At 40.7% G+C, this 23,644-nt stretch overlaps 1 protein-coding gene across 1 annotated transcript; it reads left to right on the top strand.

Annotated features, from left to right (window-relative positions):
• The first annotated feature begins 9,319 nt into the window (after nucleotides 1-9,319).
• On the top strand, nucleotides 9,320-21,845 carry INHBA (inhibin subunit beta A). The gene is made up of 2 exons (XM_065629300.1): nucleotides 9,320-9,861; nucleotides 20,889-21,845. The coding sequence occupies exons 1-2, from the start codon at nucleotides 9,474-9,476 to the stop codon at nucleotides 21,773-21,775; spliced, it is 1,275 nt and encodes a 424-aa protein (XP_065485372.1). The 5' UTR covers nucleotides 9,320-9,473; the 3' UTR covers nucleotides 21,776-21,845.
• Nucleotides 21,846-23,644: the final 1,799 nt, after the last annotated feature.

Raw genomic sequence — 23,644 nt, 5'->3', positions numbered from 1 at the left:
GCTAAATTCAGTTTCAGGGGAAAAAACCAAAAAAACAAACAAAAAACCCCAGAACTAGCCCCCCCCCCACCCAAAGAATCTGCTTCATGAAAAACATCTGAACACTTCTTTGTTCATTTTATACTTCCTAGATGCTTGGTTACTGTCCGTGAATGGGCAGCTTCAAAGGAGCAATTAAAAAATGTGTGCATGGACACACAGATGAGCCCTGTTTGCACACAAAAACTTTATTCTGAGCTACCTTATGTCACCCCTTTTAGCAGGAGTCATCACGAGGGCATGACACCAATAAGCAGACAATGAATAAAGAAAATAACTGTTCATAAGTTCATAGTTGGCATACAAAAGTTATTGAAGAGGAACTGATATTCTAGGCAACTGGCCATCACTGCTGCCTATCAACCCTCTTTTCCCTCAACTGTTACAGGGTGTGATAAAGCTCATTTTAAAAGCACTTCTATGAGACCTCTCAGCTTGGTAGGTACAATTTCGTGCTCACTGATAAACAGGCTTAAACCTTCTTGTTTATGCACATTGTAGTCTGTAGGCAAAGACAACAGGCAAGTAGGTATTCAACTGTCTATGTGTTACACCTCCCACCTGCACTGAACTACAAGTATAAAATTTCAACCATAAGATGTGAAGTCACATGAGAAAAATTTATGGAAGCAGATTAGTGAATTAAATCCAGATTTGAGGACCCCATATTCATTCCAAAGGTTTAGCCTCAGTTTAATCTCAAGTGTTATAACCCCAGATTTGAGGAAAATTCTGAGATAAATTCTCAAAACTTAGGCAGGTTTACATGTGAACCTGGACATTCCAGGTCATCTCCAGTGCTTGTTAATACAGTGAGTGTGTATGTGTAGGGAAGGGGAGCAGCTTCATTACATCAACAAATGATGGCTGTTTGTTTTACTCTGGTCACCTTCCCATATGTGAATGGTCTCAGAGATTTCCAGTGTTTCCCTGAAAATAATCACTGAACTTCAAACCATCCCTCAGAGGTAACCTGTGTCTGTACTGGACATGAGCCCAGACATTATTTTAAATAACCAACATGAAAACCAGTGCTGGCAGTAAGAATACAGGAGGTTGTTGCTCACTGCACACTATGTGCTTTAGCTGGACATCATGTCAAGGAGCTTCTGAATTGGGTGGTTAATGGCAAAAATGCTGGATTGAGATTTTCAGCTGAAAGAAAAATACTTGCTCATGCTCGCTCCTGGGAGCATGTTCTCCTGTGTGATGCAGGGCTAGAAACTGCCTCTCCTAGAAGCTCAGTGGTGCCTCAGAAAGCAGCACTGAAGGACAGCAATGAAAGGTGGTGCCAAGATGGTACAAGGTGGTACCAAGGAAAGGCAGAACACACAGGGAGCACTGACACTCCACTCGATGTCAAACAAACTCAGCGTGCCTGTGCCCTCACCCACACGCTGCCTGCCCCTTTGGCTTCCTCTGTCCAGATCCTGAAGGGTCATGAGAAACCAAGCAACAGCAAGGACGTGTTTGTCACTTCTGAACCACAGATCTCAGAACAGTTGTTGATTGTTTCTGTTTTGCAGATGAGGAAATGACGTACTTGACTTCTTACCCAGCAGTCAAGGGCAAAGCCAGAGAATCCAGATTTCCTGGGTCCTCATCTAATACACTATTCAGTAAACAGCTGTAAGCAGTCAGACTTCCCCTTACCGTTTTCACTGCAAGGATCTGTTTACTTTTCCACAGTGATTTGCTCCACAGGGGATTCACAATGGACAAAGCAGCAACGATGCACATGATCAACATATCCTTTTTAAGCCACTCGTTGATGTCCTCAGTATTTCACTTATGCCAATTCTCTGCTGGTCACCCTCACAGAGAGGGAATATCTGCTGATGTGTGACACTGCAGCTTTTCCCAATGGCCTGTGCATGTTGACTACCTTGGAAGATTTGCCAGTGTAACCGCCCGTTCAGTTCATCTCAAGCGAAGTGACAAGCTTACGAGCTACATTCAATTCCCTCCCACATGTCAGCAGATTTAGAAGTAATCAAAACATAATAGGCAAAATGTATCCCCCTCATCGAGGGAGCTAAAACAAGATGAAATCGGACCTTTCTTACAATACGAAAACTGAGATCTGTTTTTAAAAGGAAAAGCCAAAACCAAGACATTAACTACGTAGAAGTTAAATAAAAAAATACCTTTGATCAGATCTTCTACTGATGTAATCCAGTCTCTGAAGTCAGGAGAGCTACCCCAATTCACATTAACTAAGGGTCCAGTCCTCCACTTGCAAACAGAGTTGTAAACCTTTCTAAAATCCACAGACAATATTACTTTGGGAAGTAGATCAGTGAATAATCATCTGTACAGCTTTTATCTAAGACCTGATTTCTTGTTTCTCTTTCCATCCACCAATGGTTAATATTAACCTTCCGAGCCAAAGCTTGATTCGACTGACTTCTGCTCCCGCAGTCAGCACTAACTTCAGTGGCATCGAGAATTGGCTCTAAAAGCTAAAAGATAACAGGAGTCTGTACCGACACCATTGTGTGTGTTGTGATTTGACTAACTGTAGTAAAAGAAACACAGAAAAGAGAATTCAGAGCTTGCCAGACAAATAAAACCGTTCCCCATTATTTTGCTGCTGGCCCAAATATATCCTTGATTGAAGTACAATTACATAAGGAATGATTTTGATGTATGTTCTGTGCAACAGTCGAAGTTTACAATAGCATGTAAATTAACTTAGTGGAATCTACCTTTCAATAATAGCTTTAATTAATCTTTAAACGTCAAATGCTGCTCCCACTTCAGCCATAAATTTTTTACCCTACTTTGAACCAAACAGGATCTGTCATCTGGGACACACTCCCTGTTTGGTCTACATCATTGATATGATTCTAGTCATAACCTCTGGAAATATCTTTGAAGACAACATCACTCCAGACATCTTACATATTACAGAGCTCTTTCTCAAGACAAAAGAAAAGAAAATTTTAAAAAATACTTTTCCAGTAATGTACTGAAAAATCACCTGTCAAAGGAGCAAGAAATGTGAACAACTTCAGTTCTTTGGACTACCCTCTAGAGTTATAACTTAGCCGTATCTATATACTCTCTATAAATTCAAGAGAATTCTCTTTGTAAATAGGTTTTCACCCAAATGCAAAATTTTGAACAAGCTCTAATTATAGAATACATTTGTGTCATATCATCTCACACTAATAACATCATCTGTGTCACCTGGCTTATGTATTCGTATCTCCTGGTTTTAATTTTTAAGTGTAAAATGGCAACACATATGCTAAAATAACGTGGACATAAAAATATCCCTGTTAAAGAAACAGCTTACTGTTCCATGAGCTGGCAAGAAAAAAGGTCAATGAATGACATGGCAGAAGACATAGGTATAGTTTAGAAAGAAAATTAACATTCCTGTAGTTGTTAGTCAGATTGACTTTATATAAGATGCTCTTAAAACAGAATATTTATACTCACCCTGCACCCCTGCAGAAAGTGTCATCCATTAATATTAAAAAAAAGGCGAGAATTTGAAAGCTATTCTTTACCCCACCCTCTAGACCGAGCTCTTATCCTCAGATGAACTTTATTTTTTGACCAGCTCACTAATCATGACTGAAATCACTGGCCCCTCTGGACAGTACATAAGCATTAGAGTTAGCAGCAATAGCAAGACTGGCCTTAATTGGTCCACTTACATAAAAGTAGAAACATAAAACTTCTAAATATAAGTTTCTGGAATATCTTTTCTTGTTATCAGAGTAAAATGAGGTACAACAGCGTAAGATCCCAGCTGATTTGCGCAGAAAACTGTGCCAATGTGTTTTCTAGTAACTGCTCTTCAAATCAGGAATGGAGATGCACAAATACTGTTGTGTGCAATTTGGGATTCCAAAAGAGCCAGTAAATCGCACAATCTCCAGTAGGTGAATAATGAAGTGGCACTAGGCCATTGTTTTTAATGTTTTGTAAGATAAAATCCACGATTAGGAAAAAAAGAGGCAGGTTGCTGGAATACTAACCTTTCTCTCTCAGTCCCATTCCTTTAATTATTTGTTATCCAGCAGGGAACCAAAATATGTCTGTGAGCCAGCAAGATAGGCTCAGCATCTCTCTGATGTTTCATGCAGTCTTCATCAGTGGTATCAGAATTTAAGTTAGAAATCCCAACGTCACTAAATGAACAATGATTACCCGGATTTTGAAGCTGCCAGAAAGAAAAAATAATAACAATAATTAAAAAACGGAGAAAAAACAACCAGCTACAGCCTTTCCCAAGAGCAATTGCCCTTTCTGGCAGGAAGGGGTAAAAATAGAGGCAGCTCATTAATATGGCTTGGCAGTACTTAATGGCAGCTGGTGTGAAGAGTTAGATCAGTGGCCCTTTCCAGCAGTACTCCCGGACCACTGCCAGCAGGTGTTGCTGTGTTCAACAAAATGAAAAGAAGTGGAGGGGTGGGGAAAAAAATATTTATAAAGAGAGAAATAGGTGTGAAAAAAAAATTAGTCACTGAGTAAAGCTTTCATTAGGCCTTTGGTAAAGCTATACACAAATCCCCCAAGGCAATAGGGAGCATGCTCTGAAATGAATAATGCTTTTCACTTCTCCTAATCTCCTTTCAGAAGTTATTCTGCGCTATAAATCACATACGTGTTTTGCTGTGCTTCACTCGGTAGCCTTCTCTTTTTGTCACAGACCACACACCTTCGCGCTGGGAATTCTCGGCCCCGCTGCCGTTGTGGGAGCAGCCACGGCCCGTCCGGGTGCTGCAGGGTCGGGTGTGATGGTCGGCAGCCGTCACGCCAGCTGCTGCGAAGGGAGCTCCGCGCTGCTCCGAGCCCAAGGAGGAGATAACTCCGTTGCTTTCAGGGCAATTTTCCCACTCTCTGTAAAAACCAAGGCAGTACAAGAGCTCTTGCTGAGCGTATGTCTGCTGCCAAATTACAACAGTCGCTGCACTACCGGTGTGTAACTAATTTCAAAGAGTTTTGGGATGCCAGTTAAAACCAAACTCAGTCTGGTCCCGAGAAAAACAGAGTTCCATGCTGGAAAAGCCCTTTGCCAAAACTCACTTTTAGGATCCCCATTAAAAATATGGTCCTGCAAATAACTAGTTATGTGCATGCTCGTTATTTTTTTCTTCCAGCATGCCTCTCACTGCGCCTGAAGAAAAAGGGGGGAAAAAAAAAAAAAGCTGCTCTTTGTGACAACTGGAATCACCAATGTCAGATTGCAGGAAAGCTACTGAAACCTGTTTCAAGAGGCTTCAATCCACAGCATGTTACAGCCTGAAAACTTATTATATGCATATTAAACCTGGGAAACAAAACAACCTATCTGGTCATATGTTTCCCATTAACTCCTGAATTTTTGCTCATTCTACCAAAGCTGTTGTGTGAATACAGCACACACACCAGTTGGAATCAACGCTGCTATAAGGACTCCCTGGTATCACTGTAAGTTGAACATTTAAAATCTTTCTTCCCTGATCCAGATCAGCCGTATTCCAAGACAGATTAAACTTACATTACCAACAGGACATAAAAATGCAATTATAAGTACGATTCAGACCAAAAAAAAAAAAAAAAAATCTGAAGGATAGGGATTTTCTGGTAATCAGTGGGTGTTTTGAATGAGTAAAGACTGCATGATCATGCCATTTGTCATAAACGGTACCACATAAAGCCAGCTATTATGTGTGCTTAAGAAAGGAGATGGATTTTGGATTTACTTTTGACCTTATATATATATATTACTTTTGTACTGCCTAATTGGCATACAGTTATTTCTGAATTTCACTAATGTAAACCGAAATGAAAACTGCATTTTATTTTATTCCACATGTGTTAATACCACACTTGCAAAAAATGTGACCTGTCATTCATTGTAACTTATTTTTAGATGTCTAAACCCTTTTAAATAGTGTGATGCAATCTGCACGTCAAGAAGCCAGGAAAGTTGGACAAGAGCAATATGAATCATTTTTTAAGAGCTTTAAAGGGATCCCTAAGTTAACAGAAGGACATATTTATACAAAGAGCAAATTTAAAAAATTCATCCACAGCAAAAGTATTCTTAATCAAATGCATTTTCCTGAATTTGAAAAGAATCCAAATTTGCAAATAGATTATCTGATATATCCTTAAGTATGAAAGAAGAAGAAAACAATTTGCAAACTAGTAATTAAGTATCTGGCAAATACTGGTTTTGAACTAAATCAGTGATATCTACATCTAATAATATCTATATCTAGCTATGCAATAAAACAAGTTGGAGTGTGTCTTCCTGACTCATAATATTTGCTTTCAGTCTGAGTTCAAGTTCTATTCTTTAAATGGATACAGAGATCGCCACTACAAGTTGAATTCACGATATTTTGTCATGCTAGACAATTAGGAGTTTCCATTAGATAATTACCAGAAGTATGTCTCATACAGGAAAAACAGTCAATTGCTGATGTAACAGGATTAACCAATCCAGCACAGTGATCCGGCCCACTTACTTTTGACAGACATTATATGTGAGTGTACACATGAGAAGTACAGTATAAAGCTTCGCATTATAAATACCACAAAGAGGAACTTCAGCAGTTCTTAATGCACAATACAGCAGTCTCCTTCTGAGAGTCAGGACTAGAGAGGTAAAACTTTAAACCAGCTTTTTTCCTTTAAAACTGAAACTTTTAAATCCTGTGCATGCTCTTGCATACTGTTGGGGCTATATTGAACGAATGTATATACAAAGCTTTGCAGCTCAGGTAATTTTATAGAAAAAGCCTGAACCGCTATTTCTATACTTAATCAAACACTATGTATTTTTGTACATATATTTATGTATGTATGTAAGTACAAGTGAACTATATGTTAGCGGTATCAGCACACTCGCTTTTAGAAAACAGTGGTTTTTAGAAAGTTATGCTTTAATGTGAAATCTGTCATCATCATGGCATGCAAGTAAAATATGTTATATGTAATAGAGATTGTCTGTGATAAGTGTACCTGTTATATATGGCAAGCAACGTATACCCCACGGCAAGAGTCCAAATATACTTATCTGTATTTTATATTGATTTATGCCTATCCTTTACTTTTCATCAGACACTGTTGGGATAGGTGCTATATTAGAACTATAAATAACCCCTTTAATTATGTCATCTGTTAGTACATCTAATCATGAATGCATATTTTCATCTGAAATTATTTTTTGTCCAATTAAACTTTTAGTTCTATTTCAAGCTTACTTTCAGACTTCGTATAATTACAACAGACTTTGGGCTGTTCACAAGATCCAAGAAATTTAGATGTATTATAGCGAGGTTTGTGTTACAAAGATGTGTTTATAAGAATGGCTGCAGGGTTTATAATGCTGACAGACCTGTAAGTGTAACAGTATATAACAGTATAGCAACTGAGGTCAGTAAAACGCAGATGAGGGTGTACTGTGGATGCCTTATAACAGTGAAAGACTTATAAAAGGGCTTAATTGAAAAGGACTTGCAATATATAACATTTGTAAAACTTGGGTTGATTGTTCAATTACTTCTGTATGTTTCCTTTACCCTAACTATAATTCCTTGCCTGTCTCTCAGCCCATGTGCCTGTAGTCATCTCATGGACCTTACAATGCTCATATATATAAATTACTTGTTTCCACTAAAATACAATGGTTGACAGTAATATAGTGAAAGTGGAATATTTGCTGGGTAGGAGGTAACCACACCTGAGAAGACAGAGGTGTACGTGAGAGAGAATGAAAAGAAGGAAAAGAAAGAGGGTAAATACTAAAAAAGTAGAAGCTATTCTAAGCAAATCTGAACGAGTTAAAGTCCGGAGGGGAAGAACCTCAAAAGTTAAGAGTCTGTCGGCTGTAGATTTCTCATTTTCCGGTACAAAGTTCAAATGTGAGGGAGTTTGCTAACTTCACCCTTGCTAGGTAAGGAACAGACCCGAGAGGCTACAGAATGCAAAGGCATAGTGAAGCCATGGCGGTGACACAGGGAATGCATTTTCACTACACAGCAAAACCTTCACGGGCATGAACTGGCAAGGGTCTCCCAACGCTGGTTGAAACTCCGGCTCCTAGCAGTGTTTTAGATGGCTTTTAATTCCTGATGTCTTAGTCTAACATTATGATTGTTCTGTGTGGTTTAAATGAATGGAATGAAAAGTGTCTTCTAATAACAATGGGCCAAATGTAGATGATCTTACTCAGCCTTCCCTCAGACAGAATTATTATTGGCATCGATGAGGGATTTGCCTGAGTCAGGAGTGAGTATGATTTGGCCAGATGACATGTAACATTTTTCACCTTCAAAGCATTTTTCAGATGTTACCTAAATATATCTGCCTGAGAACTTCTAGGCACAGATAGGCTTAGAAGTAGGGATATTTCTGGTGCAAGGGCACTGTCGTAGCATGTCACAGATATGTGCCACACCAACTCCTGCTTAGGCTTTCTGTGCCTGACCACATATTGCAGCTGGACAGCGTATCATGTATTATAGAGCCCTCCAAACAACAGTGTTATTTTGCTCCCGTCAGATCTTTTGCCAGTGTTGATAACCTCTGGCATTTAGAAATGAGCAGAAAAGATCTTTTCTACTCTAGGTGGAATAATGTTCTGCCCGAAATATTCGGAGCCCCTGTCCTCATCCCCACCTTATTCACAAGCTATTTAAGGTCTCCTGCTTTCTCTAACAATACCAGTCAGGACCAAGAGCAAGGTGCTCGTTAATAAAAGGTTTCACTCTTTTCATTCATTCATGTTTCCTCTGTTTAGTTAAGCCAGTGGTACTGTTGAAAGAATAAAACGAACAAAACAAACAAAAAAACGCCCCAAACAAACGAACAAAACAAAAAGGAAAAAAAAAAGGGGGGGGGGGGGGAAGAGGAATGACAGCTGGGGGGGTGCCAGGAGGGTCAAACTGAGAGGTAAAAAAAAAAAAAGAAAAAAGAAAAAAAAAGAGTTAAATTTACAGGAATGAAAAGAGATTTTAGAAAGAGGGGAGGGCAGGAACCACGAGTAGTGATATTTGAAGAGAGGTGTGTGTTAGGGGAGCAATGAGCATAAGGAAGCCAGCCTGCCTGTTCCTCCCCCTTCCTAATCATAGCCTTTACTCACAGACAAAACTCCCTCCCTCTCTCATTCACTCACTCACTTTAGGCCAATCCGTCCTCTCTCTCTCTCTCCCTCTCTCTGTGTCTCTCTCCTACTCTGAGACAGAGTCAGAACTCTTCTCCCTGACAGCCACAAACATCTACAGCACTTATTGCATGCAGAGAGGGAACCTGCAAACAAAACTTCACAGAAAACTTTTGGTTCTTGTTCCAGAGAATTTGCTGAAGAGAAGGAAAAACAAACAAACAAACAAACCAACCAAACCAGCCCCAAAAAAACTGTGCGTGAAGGGGGAGGAAAAGCAGGGCCTTTTAAAAAGGGAATCACAACAACTTTTGCTGCCAGGATGCCTTTGCTTTGGAAGAGAGGATTTTTGTTGGTGCTTTGCTGGATTATAGTGAGGAGTTCCCCAACCCCAGGATCCGAGGGGCACAGTTCAGTCACTGACTGTCCGTCATGTGCCCTCGCCACGCTCTCAAAGGATGTGCCCAGCTCACAGCCTGAGATGGTGGAAGCAGTAAAGAAGCACATACTGAACATGTTGCACTTGAGGGACAGACCTAATATCACCCAGCCGGTGCCCAAGGCAGCACTTTTAAATGCCATCAAGAAACTCCACGTGGGAAAGGTGGGAGAGGATGGTTATGTGGAAATAGAGGATGATGTTGGAAGAAGAGCCGAAATGAATGAAGTTGTGGAGCAAACCTCAGAAATCATCACTTTTGCAGAATCAGGTGAGTGCTTGAAAAACAAAATTGTAAAATATCCTTTGTGCCAGAACTGCAATTAACTTCTTTTCTTCTCCCCAGCAATAATGTTTCCTGCAAGGTTGTAGGATGAGACTTGGGGTGGAGGAGGGGGGGAAAGGAGGAATGGGATGGAGGGGACAGGACTCTGAACGAATTTGATTTTTCTGATTTAGTCTTGGCTACAGATTCCACTTGCTAAGCACAGACAGCCACACAGGGAGGAAGCTCTCTAACCAATCTTGAGCAGAAAGTCAGGCTGCAGCGGGGTCTTCCAAACTGTGCCTGTGAAGCCAGAGTACTTGCAGTAAAGTAACTGGATTGCAGAGCTGATGGTGAAAGAAAAAGGGCTGAAGCCTTTTGGGGAGTTTATCAAGGCAGAAAGTGAGCTGCAAACTACTTGAGAAACAACCCTTTCCTGTAAAAAATTACAGTGGAAGTTATAAAATAAGACAAATCAGGTTTAACTTTTAGCAGTGAGAGGTGTGGTGATTTTTTTTTTTAATTTAACACAGCATCTTCGTCAGTAAAGAGTTGCAGGGATGGAGTTGCAGGGACTGTCAGATGACTTCAGCAGAACCAGACAAGTTGCTGTAGCTGATCCAATTTGTAATGCAGACTTCTGCATACTGGAAAAAAAAGATTCTCTTCCTAAAACACTCCTGTCAAAAAAATGCAACCTTGGTAGGGTGCATTTTGAACTCTTTCACAGTTCTGTTTTCCCTGTTACACAGTAGAATCTCAGAATATAGATATTTACTAAGTAATGGCTTAAGACTCACATCAGCTGGCTATAGGAAACAACTCTAAAGTTGTACTTTACTGTCTTGTTCCTACACGAACAGGATCAGAACCCATTTTAATTCAAAGTATATATATGTGCATATATATCTGTTAGTATATATGAGTATGTTTATACGTGCATCAATAGCAGTATATTGCAATAACTCTGTCATCTAACTAACAGGAACTTTTTATGACGTTGTCTAGCCAAAGCATTTTTCCTGTTGCCAAGACGGTTTTAAAAGAATGTCATTGTTTTGTTTGGTACAGCATATGGTAGGCAAAGTATGCAAAGGAACTCCAAGCATTTTTGTTTAAAAGTTTGCTGCAGCAGTATAAACAATTAAGACAACACTCAGAGTTTCCAGTCCTGAAAACCTGTTGACTCAGATGTTCTGTTTGCAGGGAAGCCATGCACAAGAAGTGTGCATGCTTTTAAGAGCAGACATTCCTGCTGGCTGTCTGATTTCCAACTGTACAAGGAGCCCTTGCGTTTGGAATCCTTGTCAATATACACATTATCAGTGCTTTCGGTATGAAAGCTCAGGCTTTTCGGTTTTTCCATCCCCTCCACTTCAGAAAGCAGGCAGAAGGTATCAATGCCAGCGGTCATTAGAAGCAGGGGTGGCTCAACGTTAGTTTAGAAATGAGTTTTTAAAAGCAAAGAAATCTCTACGATATCTATGAGTCGGATTCCCCACCTGGTTTTCAGCAGCTCGCACTGAGCACAGTGAAACACATATGGCATGAGCAGTGGTTTCTCTTCACTGTGTGAGTCCCAATCATTTGTAAACACATTATTGTCTCTCCTGAGCTCTGACACAAAGGAATTTGGAATTTGATATATGCCTACTCAGTACGACACCCTCTGACGGCGGCTCTTGAAGCCATTGGCTCTCGGGGTCACGTGAGCAGCGAAAATCGTGCCATTGCCCACATGCTGGCCAATAGTCCAGCCACCGATCCCCCCCGCTACAAACTACCCAACACTAACACGTCACTTAGTTTGATTTACATAGCGTTGTCCTACCACTGCTAGCCAAACTAATTTAAGAAGACTTATGCTGTGGAGCTGCTCAGCTGAAGGATGTGGGCATCCACTGTGTTCCCATGCCTTTTCTGCGCTGCTGCCATTCTCCACCTTCATGTGAAGCCCATCCTGGAAGCCAAAGCAGGAGGGCTGCTCTGGCCCTTTTCCCCATACCTGCTGGGCTTTGATTTGGGAGGAGGGAGGAGCACCTAGCAACCTAGAAACCGAGCTCTAGGGTTTGAGTTTATAATAGAAATGATAACTCCACTCTGTGGAGCAACTTCAGACCGCTACAATATATTTTTCACCTATAGCCATTCATATTTCATGTCTTGCTGACATCAGAGGATCTACCACATTTTACAGGTCCCATGCTGCAACATCTTCAGTAAACCTGGAATCTCTTCCCCTCACACACCAGCAGTACTACATGTCAAATATTAAAGCAGTATTATTTTTCCTGCTGAGGAAAGTGAGGCAAAAAGGTAGAAAGTGACATGTCATATAGGAAGTACGAGTTAAAAAGACAGGAACAGAATGTAGCCACATGGACAGTTGCCGCTTTTCAGTCTGTGGGAACTGGGAAGGGTATGAATAAGTTTAAAACACCAAGCGGGAGAATAAACCTGCTCCTCTCACAGTCAGGTGAATGTTCTTCCTGCTTTTAATGTGAAACATGCTTTGTTGTGAAAGAGGGCAATAGGAAATCAATGAAAATGAATGGAAACATCTCACATTGTATCAAATAAAGGTCTATGGAAAGAGAAATAAGACTTTAGGCTTTTTGTTCCTTTGGGTATGACTTGACATAAACCAGCCATTCCCCTAACCTTTCAAAAGCCACATTTACTACCAGCCTTCATAAAAAAGTAGTATTTCCATCTTTCATCAGCCATATCCTCAGACATACAATGAAACGGAGGGAATGAACAAACAGTGCCCCATGCACGTGCTTCTGGCCTGAGACTGCTGTTTTCTAAAATAGACCAAAATTCAAACGAGCGGAGGCTTAGGACAATTAGAGGGGAAACTAATTGCGGTGAACTTGTCTGAAGCACAGGTGTAGTTATGTCCAGGAAATCAGCAAAATAGTTGGCAGGTAGTTTTCACAGCTAACAAATCCAGGCAGATCTTTGCGAAACTAATGACCACGAGTATTGGGCAAAAGTTTACAAATGCACCCTACTGTCCTTTGGCACTCTTACAAGTAAAACATGAAAATGATTTTCTGCTTGCATATCAAACTAAGATTACTGACCTTGATTAGTTCTGCTATGAGGGTAGCTGTGCCAGAGCTCTGTGGGTTACTTCAAGGTCTTAAAAAGAGTCTTTTTAGGAGAGGGGTCATATAATTTCGTGACAAGCAAAACCAACAGGTTCTATAACTGAGATACCCAATGCTCATAAAATATGGTTGGCTACTCTTTCATTATTTTAAGTAGATATCTTATTAGGCAGACCTGGGATTTTGCCAAGTGAATTTGATCCTGGCAACTAAACTACCAATGAAATGGGTTGCTAACATCAGCCCCTGAGAAGGTGATAGGGATTGCTGGATGGAAATACTGAAATCCAAAGGCTTATCATTAGGAGAACTGTCAGGAAAAAATGAGAAGTCTCACAGCTATTTAGGCCACTTCTACCTTTTTGTATCACTTCACACTGAAGTCAAGGTGAACTGACTTGATCATGTGATGCCAGCTTTCATGTGCAGGCCCATGTGTGTACACACTCACACTTTTTCCTATGAAAATACCTACTCCTGTCCATCCAGGCTGGCAGTTCAGAAAGAAAAAAAAGGATGGGTCTCTTATGCCTCTTTAAATTATTTCCTCAATTTTTTTTGGAGAGCAAATGCATTTATTGGTACAGATATCCGTGCTGAATAAAGAATGGCCACGAGAGGGCACACTCCAAAGGCTTTTTGCTCCACGCAAGCCAACCTTCCTGCAAGCTTCTATTTTACCTAATCGGATCCTGAATCCTAGAGATCTTTATGTTTATCTGTAGCTTCTCTGAGTGGAGCTCTTGTTTCTCTCTTTTGGTTTATTTAAAAGGCAGAGATTCAGTGGAGTGGAAGACTGCAAGTAAAATAATGCAGGAAGGAAACAGGCAAAGGCAAAGGGGAAAAAGATAAATTCATAGATGCTGGAAGTTCTGGAAATCTAGAAAGATCAGAAATTATCATTATTATTTTTTACAAGATACTGAGAAATGTGACCATGAATCATCATCTGAGCTGATTTTCTCACATCTTTTTTTAATGCAGTTTCCTTGGCTTTTGGAAAACAAGCCTATTTCCCCTCAACTCTTGTTTTTGTTTTTGTTTTTCTTTTTTTTCTTTTTTTTTGCTTTGGCATACTATATCAAGGATTTCAAGTTTAGCAAATGAAAGCAAGTTACTTCCAGAATAAGAAAACCATTCTGTATTAATCTGTTTCATTGTCACAAAATGTCAAAATGTGGGAATTCAGGGAGGTTGGTTGGTTTGAGAACAACTTGAGAAAACACAGGCGAATCTGAGAAGGCGGGAACCGGTTTAGAAAAAGATACCTGCGAGAGAGACAGAAATTACTGCCCGTGTCCATCTCTGTGTGTAGTCATACATGCAGTTTTGTATGCAAATGCAGTTGGGAATATCAGAATATGCAATTCACCTGTATGTGTGTCTAAGTGCACATATGTCCACATGTATGGGTATGCCAAGGCAGACACGCTTATATACCCATGTACCTGCACCACTGTAATATTAACATGTTCCTGCAGATAAGTATGTGCATTAATGTGCTCTCCGGCATGCCGGATGTATCTACACTGCAAATGTGTAACTGATTAATGCTGAAGAGTTCTTATATCTGGATATGTCTATATGGGTATGAAAGGGCAATCTCATTTAATGCAACAGAGCTTTGCAAGATTGATTTAGTATTGAAGCTTAGTCTACTGGAAGCAATTGGAAGTTTTGCTATTAATTTCAGTGGGCTTGGGCTCTAGGCCTTCGTGCATAGAAATTAACTATTTTAATGAAAATAGACTGGCAGCTTCTGATCCACTTAATTTTAGAATTTACAACAAATTATTACAAGTATGTAAAAAAAAAATTTACTCTCTCTTTTATGAAAGACAAAGACTTGTTATTAGCTTTACCTTCAAATATGTTAGTAGTGCAAGTCGCCCTAAACGTTGCTTGAGCTATTTTAGATGTAAATGCAAAAATCAAGTAACAAAATCTTCAGCCAAACAAACACCTTTTTTTGTTTCTAAATATTTAAAGCCATGTGGGGGAGGGGCTTTCAATTTGGAAAGAACTCTGGGCTGTGGATGTAAAGTGTTTGCCTCCTGACTATTTTGAGGAGAGTCAAGGTTCACCAGAACTGAACTATTTCACATTCTGAATGACCTTGTCAATGCCCCTTTGGGTTAACTTTTCAAGAAAGGTATTTAAATAAGGTTGCTGCTGCTTTTTCCCCCATGAATGCTTGGGGACCAGTTCTTTTTCCTGATTTTCTTTTTTTTTTAATCTTTTTTTTTTTTTTTCTTAAAACAAAAATCTCCTTTTGCTGGCAGCCAAGAGTATGTGAACATAAAGATAAGGTGTTTGCTATCTGTGTCATAATTGCTCCTCCCTTTGTAAGACGCAACAGTAAGACAGTCAGGGAGCAGGAACGAAAGTACACAACCTGGATGACCAGTCACATACGGGGGTGATGAATAGTTAGAATAAATTGTTTGCCAGCACTCCATAGGCTGAAATGCATTCACAGAAACTGCCACTGTCTAATCGTGGTAATAACACATTTGTAATAATCAGTCTGCCTAGGGGATAATTGCCAGACGATAACAGTGCTAAATTCACTGAATAAATTCTACCGTTTGAACAATTCATCTAACTCTAGTGGTCACTCATTAGTAAACATTTTGAGCAATTATCTCTCAATAACCATGCTCTTCTCTTCACTCTCTTTAGAGGAACCTTTCTAGTAACCTATTTTTTTCTGTCTCCTGGGGAACGGAAATGAGAAGTGAAGAGAAGGATGCTTTTGAATGTAATTACGGATTGGCACGCAGCACAAATTCCCCCAAATCTAAACATAGGCAGTAGTAAAGTTAGCAACTAAAAAAGGAAAAAAAAGCTTGCTTTGTATGGAGAAACAGTTCACTTACAGTATAACGTAAAAACGGTTCAAAATTAAGCAGTGGTGAAGCATGGAAATTTAAAGTAACAGCACCTTCTTACACAGTGAGCATTTTGCAAAGGAAAATTCAAATACTGCCTATTAAGAGAAATTAAGAATAAGTCACATTATATTTTCAGAAAGGATAATCACTGTCATTATGAAAAAACCAGCCTTAATCATTTAGCAGCATATGGGCTTTATTTTTTTAAAAAAGTAATTTTAATTGTCTTAGCATTTTACTCCAAAAAAGATCCTCCTAATTGTATAGCTTAGACCCTACATGTTATATGTATATAGCTCGAACTATTAGGGCTCAATCATGAATCACACTGCAAATTGGAAATAAATGAGTTTCGGCTGCATAGTTAAAGCCAGCAATACCGAAGGAAGGATCCTTAGCCTCAGAGGAGGAGTGTGCTGGAGCCACAGGCTCCTGCCGTGAGCCCAGGACAAGCTACCCCATGCAGAGCTGACCCCGCCGTCCCTCCACGCCTGGGCCCACGAGGTCCCCCCACACTCTCTCGCACCGTGCCTGTCACCAAGTGCCACTTGGGACCAGGTATGGAGCACAGAGTCCTGTGCCCAAGCCCTGAGCAGCCCTTCCAGAGGTGGAGAGGAGGGTACCTGCGCAGGCTTCCCTCTGCTTGCATCTTCAGGTTTCTCTCCTAAAAAGGTGTGCGAGCACTACTGAAGAGAAAAACAGATACGAGCAAACTCTCCTGCTATATATACTGATGCTACACTTTCCATTCAGTAACTCCTTTCATTAAACCTTTTACCATATATGCACTCCTTCTCGGGGTTTGTATTTTTAACCATTTCTCACAGCATTTGCTGGTGTCACAGCCCTCTTCCTGGAAGGGACTTTGCTCAGCAGTAAAGCAGAGAGGTGGCCTCTCCAGGGCTTTGGGAAGAGGAGATGAGGAAAAGCAATCAAATGGGGGGCGAAAGTAATCCCTCATCTCCTTTTTCAGCTGCCTTCTGCTATGATAACAATCCAGGCTGTTGACATTGCCGTTTTTATTGAGCATGGAAGTGACAAAGGCATTACCACTGTTGGGCCGTGGGTCTTTCCACAGGAGTCAGGCAGGAGGTGCAGGATGACTAGAAATGGAAGAAGACCCTTGCAAATCAGCTGTGGCAGATGAAAAGGCAGGACAAAAGGATAGACAAAGTGTAATTATAGAAGTGGTACCATCCCCAACTTTCAGGAAGGTCTCCTTTTTACTTTCAGTTAAATGAACAGCATGTATTTCCAACGCTTTGAACCTGGTCAGTAAATCAGACCGAAAAGGAAAGACTGCTAAATCCCTAAGCAATATTTGGGGAAAATGAAATACAGTGATTTTTTTGGTCTCAGAATACTTGAAGAATTTATTTTATTGTAGCACTGAACCTTTTGGAAATAAAGATCCTGTTATAAAGCGAATGTGTAATGGTAAGTCCGATCCAGAGATCTCCATTCAGTTTTAGCACAGGCCAAACTCTGATTTCAAAACGAGCTTGTCTGAGCATAGTGACCTCGTAAAGACTGCAGGATTCATACCATTTGTGCTGTGTGATCGTAACAAACTAGTTGTGAATGTGGAGAGAATTCAGAAAAGCTTCGTTTTTTTCCTAATGTGAAAGCATGCTTTTTATCCCCAACTTTGTACCATTCCCAGTCTCCTTCTAAAAAGATCCGTGAAAGGGAAAGGTTTTTTTTTAATTCCTATAAAACCTTTTATTAGCTATGCAGGCTTGAGGACCCAGGATTTTGTTTCATTCAGAAATATTAGGCTCATATAAGCTTCCTGCGTCTTTTTTCTTTAGAATCTGAATTGACCATTAGTGTATGAAAATGTAGCTAACCACATTCAGAGAGGCTGTTATTGTAGCTAACAACCTATAGGGAGGCTGTTATCCCTGTATAAGGACGTGTCTTATGCTACCTTGCTCAAGCTCCCTTTCCTCAAGTGAAGAAAAAGAAAAGTCAGGTACTTTCACCATACTATTCTAATACTTTTAGTAATGAGGAAGAATTCAACTTTCACACATACAGGAGCATATGAAAAACTATTTAAGAGAGCTCTTGAGGTCCTGTTTCTTTCATGTAACATCTGTCAAAAAGACAGGTTGCATTGCTTACACTTCTGGCCAGTGCATAAGGTAACATGAATATTTACTGTTGGAGATATGTCACTTTGTAACTATTTCCAACTCCCACTAGGATGGAAATAGCAGAATGTGAAATACCATGCCTTAGTACTTAACAGCATCAGGCAATTCTGTAACACGAGGCTGCCTGGTTTTTTTCTGATCAGATGGGCCATGCAGCTTCTTCCCCTGGTGAGCCAAATCTGCGCACCCTGGCTGCTTTCTTCAGAGCATGGCTGGGCCAGTTTTCCATGTTTGTGTCCAGCACAGCTCATCTGCTCATGCTCATGCACAGGAGGATCCCCCCCTAGCACCAGAAATGCTGTCTGTGCCCAGCTCGGTACCTCTAGAACACACAACAAGTTTTGCACTCCCCAGCAATATATGCCTATTCCCCACACCAGTCGGTGAGCTCTGGGGTAAGAGAGCATCCAGGGAGAGGCTGCAGGTGACAGAAGAATTTCTGCTCTGAACCACCTTTTTTTCCCCAAGGTTTCTTTGGGTAGGGACAGGAAGCACAAAGGATTAGATGGAGAGTCTTGAAGGCAGCAACCCACCCCTGGCAGGTCACCTGCCTTCAGGTTCCCCTGAATCTCAGGTCCCCCTCAGAAAGGGTTTATCGGGACTGTGCCAAGGAAAGGGAGAAACTAAAGTTAGAAGTTTGCTTTAGAAGAGGGAGTCAGGGAGAATGAAGCAGCAGGCTGGATGGACGGTCCTCACAGGCCTTAGAAGTACCCGTTCTCATAGAGAACATTATAACATCCCTACATACAAGGCAAGCGGCGTCTTGAACCAGGCTTTCTTAGGACCGGAGAAATGTCACTGTACATCTCCTCATGCTCTGAAATCCATGAAGGAGTGGGATTAATGCCTACTACCTGCCCTCTGCTCCAACACAGGTGACACCTTTGCAATAGTTTCATTTCCAGGGTGGAAAAAAATGGTGTTAGCTGGTTTGAGCTGACTAATGAACTTTCAGTCATTACTGAATGAATCTTATTTAAAAAAAAATAACAGAAAACCAGTAACTCCACCATGCCTCACAGTACTGGCCAGCTTGCTCTGTCTTTTCTATAAGACACTTCCTTTTCTGAGGCACAGTCCCCCTGGTTTACATGGCTCCCTGAGAAATTAATGTAACTTACTTTGGAGACAGGCACTAGCAAGGTCTGTGAGAAGCAGTTAACACAAACCATGTGCTTCCCTATCTCAGTGACAGTTAAAGTCTACAGTTTCACACTCTCACTTAGAGGGAAAACAAAAACAAAACACTGTGCCCTTTGGCCACTGTAATTCAGAAACGTCTGTCTCCTTGTCCTGGGAATGCCACTGGGAAAGCTGGATGTGTCAGTGCCAGGACTTCACAGCAAAGGAAAGCAACAGGTAGCTCGAAGGGCAGAACAAAGTTTAGAAACCAGAAACTCCTGAATTTGCAAGGGAGTACGGGATAGATGTTTCTTGTGATTTTGTCCCACTTCTGTCTCGCCTGAGAATGGGGGAGTGGGGAGATGGTCAGGGAGCCAGTACTGCTGGAGTTCAGTGGCAATGGAAAGCAAGGAAGAGAGCCTTCTTGCCATGAGAGCTATTTTTCCTGTGTGCATCCAGTCACTTCAGCTTTGATCACCACTTGCCCTTTTCGGGGTGCGAAGTTCTGGTTCCCTGACAAGAAGAACCACTGCACAGAGAATCAGGTCAACAGCCACGGGTGGCTCAAGAATAATATCAATGACAAACTGATGATTATGAATACCGCTTCTGTGTCACTAAGGTCTGACATCTGTCCATTTCACATCTGTGACCCCAAGTCCATGCCAGCCTCCATGCTAAGAAAGAACAAAAGATGCCAACGTGGCTTTTTCTTTTGTCAAGAAAATAGAAAAGTACCTCTGTTAAAAAAAATAATACCACCACCCCCCAGCTAATTCATTCTATCTTAACTTTTTTCATGCTCTAGTGATCAAATCATTAAACAGCCCTCATTATTCATTCCAACTTCTGCCAGAAATATGAGCTCTGTATCGGAGAAACACCCCCTCACCATCATAATCATCATCATGACATCTCAGCAAGTTGATACAATTATGCCAGAGAACCATCCCCATAATTATACAGTTCTTTAGCTCATTTTTCAGTGTATTCACCATTACTATAATCACAGCGAGTACAGTGTGTTAAATTAAGAACAGGATCTACAGCTACCATCTCACGGGATGAAGTCTGGCTGCTGCAATTCTGCAGTTCTTTACAATATAACTCTGCAAACCTCTCAGAGCTGAGGCTCATAGTATTTCTTTGTTTTTGAAACAATTGACATTTACAGCTCATTTTAAGATGACTCCGAGGAATGGCATTTTACGGAGGGAGAAAGGGCAGACCTCGTTCCCACATAATTTCCAAAGTATTGCCAAAGAATTGGCAGGGCTGGAACTTACTCCCTAACTTTAGCTATTAGGCATAGCTTTGTATGTGTATGGTACATAAAGTCATGGACTGTCATCACACAAGCATTTTTCCCTTTCAGCTAGCAGTGATCACAAAGACAACTTAGGCAAATAAACTCTTTAACAGCTACTGATGTTTATTTGCCGTGAAACGCTATACATAAATGACTACATCATTACTGTAACAAAGTGCTTTAGTTAAAATATGATACTGGAAAACAACAGGCAAAGAAATACGTTTCTAAAGGGAGAAATTTCACAAAAGACAAACTGAGGAGGAGATGAGGTGAAGGAAGGATAGAACAGAAAAATCATTAAAATGTACAGAGCTAAGTAGGAAACCCAGGGAGCTTCATGCCTGTGGTGACAGTAACAGAATTTTCTTTAACAGAACGCAAGCAGACATACTAACAAGTTCTTCCTGTCTATTTCCATTTACCAAATCAGGCTCAGCCAAGAAAATGTTGCACTTTGAGATTTCCAAGGAAGGCAGTGAATTATCAGTGGTGGAACATGCTGAAGTGTGGCTCTTCCTGAAGGTCTCCAAGGCCAACCGGAGCAGGACAAAAGTCACCATCCGCCTGTTTCAACAGCCACGGCAGCCAAAAGGCAACTCTGAAGGAGCAGAAGATATGGAGGATGGGGGGCTGAAAGGTGAAAGGAGTGAGACTTTGATTTCGGAAAAGGCAGTGGACACCCGCAAGAGCACTTGGCACATCTTCCCAGTCTCCAGCAGCGTCCAGAGACTCCTGGACCAAGGCAAGAACTCTTTGGATGTGCGGATTGCCTGTGACCTCTGCCAAGAGACTGGAGCCAGCCTGGTGCTACTGGGCAAGAAGAAGAAAAAGGAAGATGACGGGGAAGGGAAAGAAAAGGAAGCTGGAGAATCTACAGGAGAAGAGGAGAAGGAGCAATCACATCGTCCCTTCCTGATGATGCTTGCCCGGCACTCAGAGGACCGCCAGCACAGGCGGCGGAGACGAGGCCTGGAGTGTGATGGCAAAGTCAACATCTGCTGCAAGAAGCAGTTCTTTGTCAGCTTCAAGGACATAGGATGGAGTGACTGGATCATTGCACCTACAGGTTATCACGCCAACTACTGCGAAGGAGAGTGCCCCAGCCATATAGCAGGCACATCTGGTTCATCATTATCTTTCCACTCCACTGTCATCAACCATTACCGTATGCGGGGCCATAGCCCCTTTGCCAACCTCAAATCATGTTGTGTGCCCACCAAGCTGCGGCCCATGTCCATGCTCTACTATGACGATGGCCAGAACATCATTAAGAAAGACATACAGAATATGATTGTGGAGGAATGTGGCTGCTCATAGACATGCGTGTGTGCGAGACCCTTCTCGTTAAGTTGAGAAGAAAATGTATTGAAAGCCCAAGAAGAGGAAAGACTGGACATGATATAACCTTTTTTGAATGAAAAAAAATCATCAGAAATTAAAGCAAAAACAGAGAGAGAAAAGAGGGAAAGAAAAAAAAAAAAGACTCATGGAGGATCAGAAAAGACTTCAGCTATGAAAAGGAAGAAAGCTTCATGAACCCGGGCTCGAATGAGATACGTCTGAATGGCAGTATGGGTTGGGAATTTCCTCTTCCTTTAAGTATGCTCCTTATCTTCTTACATAGTGTATTAAATGTTAGTTATTACTAGGGGAGTTATGTTCCCTCCCTTAGTTACTCATCAGTTCACACCGTGGTAGCAGCTCATCTAACCTGCAGCAATTTGGACTAAGTCCAAAATGTCACTGAAATTCCTTGAAAAGCCATGTGTATGAATACTACATTCACTGGCACTTTCACCCCAAACTTACTGAGGAACTGAGTAGGTGTGTAGTGTTTGTGTGTATATACATATGGCTATGTATTTATATACATATCTCTATACATACAGACACTATACACATACATATACGTAACATTGGTAAAGGGACAATATTGTGCAGGTGTATACGCCTTCATCTTCTGCACTACATTTACAAAAAAATAAAAAAAGAAAAAAGAAAAAAGGAAAAAAGAAAAATGAAGAAAAAACAGAATAAAAAAGGAATGAATGAAAGAATAAAAGTTACATTTTGTAAAGGTGCTCACAAAGTTAGAACTATGCAACCTAGTTGGTTTGAAACTGTTTACCTGCGAGAGGAAAAAAAAAAAAAAGAAAAAAAAACCAGAAAGACTTTTTTTAAATGGAAGTAACTTGTTTTGAAAAAAAATTCTTCAGTGAGAGATACTTGAAAGGAACATGTTTGTCCAGTTACTGGAGCCAAACATTTCTATATTTTGTAAAAAAAAAAGTTTTTAATCGTTTACTATTTGCACTACAATGGTGTCTGACCTGTCTAATCCTTATTTAACAAATATTTGCAAGGGAGGGTGGTTGGGTGTGGGAGGGGTTGAGAGCTGCACTTATTGTGAGCTATACAAGAACTGCTACAGCACACAAAATAGCTATTTTTATTATTATAATAATAATTATTATTATGTACCTTAAAATGAATAGACACATACACCAAAGACATTTGTGCAAGCCTCTAAAAAGTCTGTTTGTGGTTGGTACCATTCACCTTACTAAGTTAGGGTTTGAAATAAGGGTAAGTGGGTTGATTATATTCAGGCTAGAATATCTGTTAACCATTTAAATTCAAATTGCGCCCTCAGCAGAAAATCGCCATTTGAAGTAAACCCAGAATAGCCCTGGGATTCGGATCCAAGGTGCTTGGATCTGAAGTCCATCTAAGCATAATTGTACCCTTTCGCATGTTCAACACTAAGGCTTGTCCCTGATGCACAGCAACTGTGCATTGGCTGGGAAACAACTTTATACAAGGGATATACATATATGTATATATTTCTGTATGTATATATGTATGTATACACAAGGTATAAGCACTTCTGGCTTCACTTTAATGTTCTTAAAACAATGAATGTTTGTGTGCAAAGCACAGCTATGTTAAAAGATTGTCTGTACTATACCAAGTGGGAGGCTGCATGTTCAAAACGGTATTTGTGTGACAGAAACCTAAAGTGCTGGTGTACACTTGGAAAGTCTTGATATAAAATTGCAAGCAGCTTTGGGCCCTGCCCGCCGTCGCCCCTGCAAATATACAGAAAATGGCAGTTGTGGTAGGATTTCTGTTTGAAATGCCGTCTTCAGCAAAAGACTGGCTGTCTCAACCACCACCCTCTAGCAC

Source organism: Caloenas nicobarica, chromosome 2, assembly GCF_036013445.1.
Source record: "Caloenas nicobarica isolate bCalNic1 chromosome 2, bCalNic1.hap1, whole genome shotgun sequence".
NCBI lineage: Eukaryota > Metazoa > Chordata > Aves > Columbiformes > Columbidae > Caloenas > Caloenas nicobarica.
Note: the sequence above shows the minus strand (reverse complement) of the source record. Positions and strands in the feature narration are given on the sequence as shown.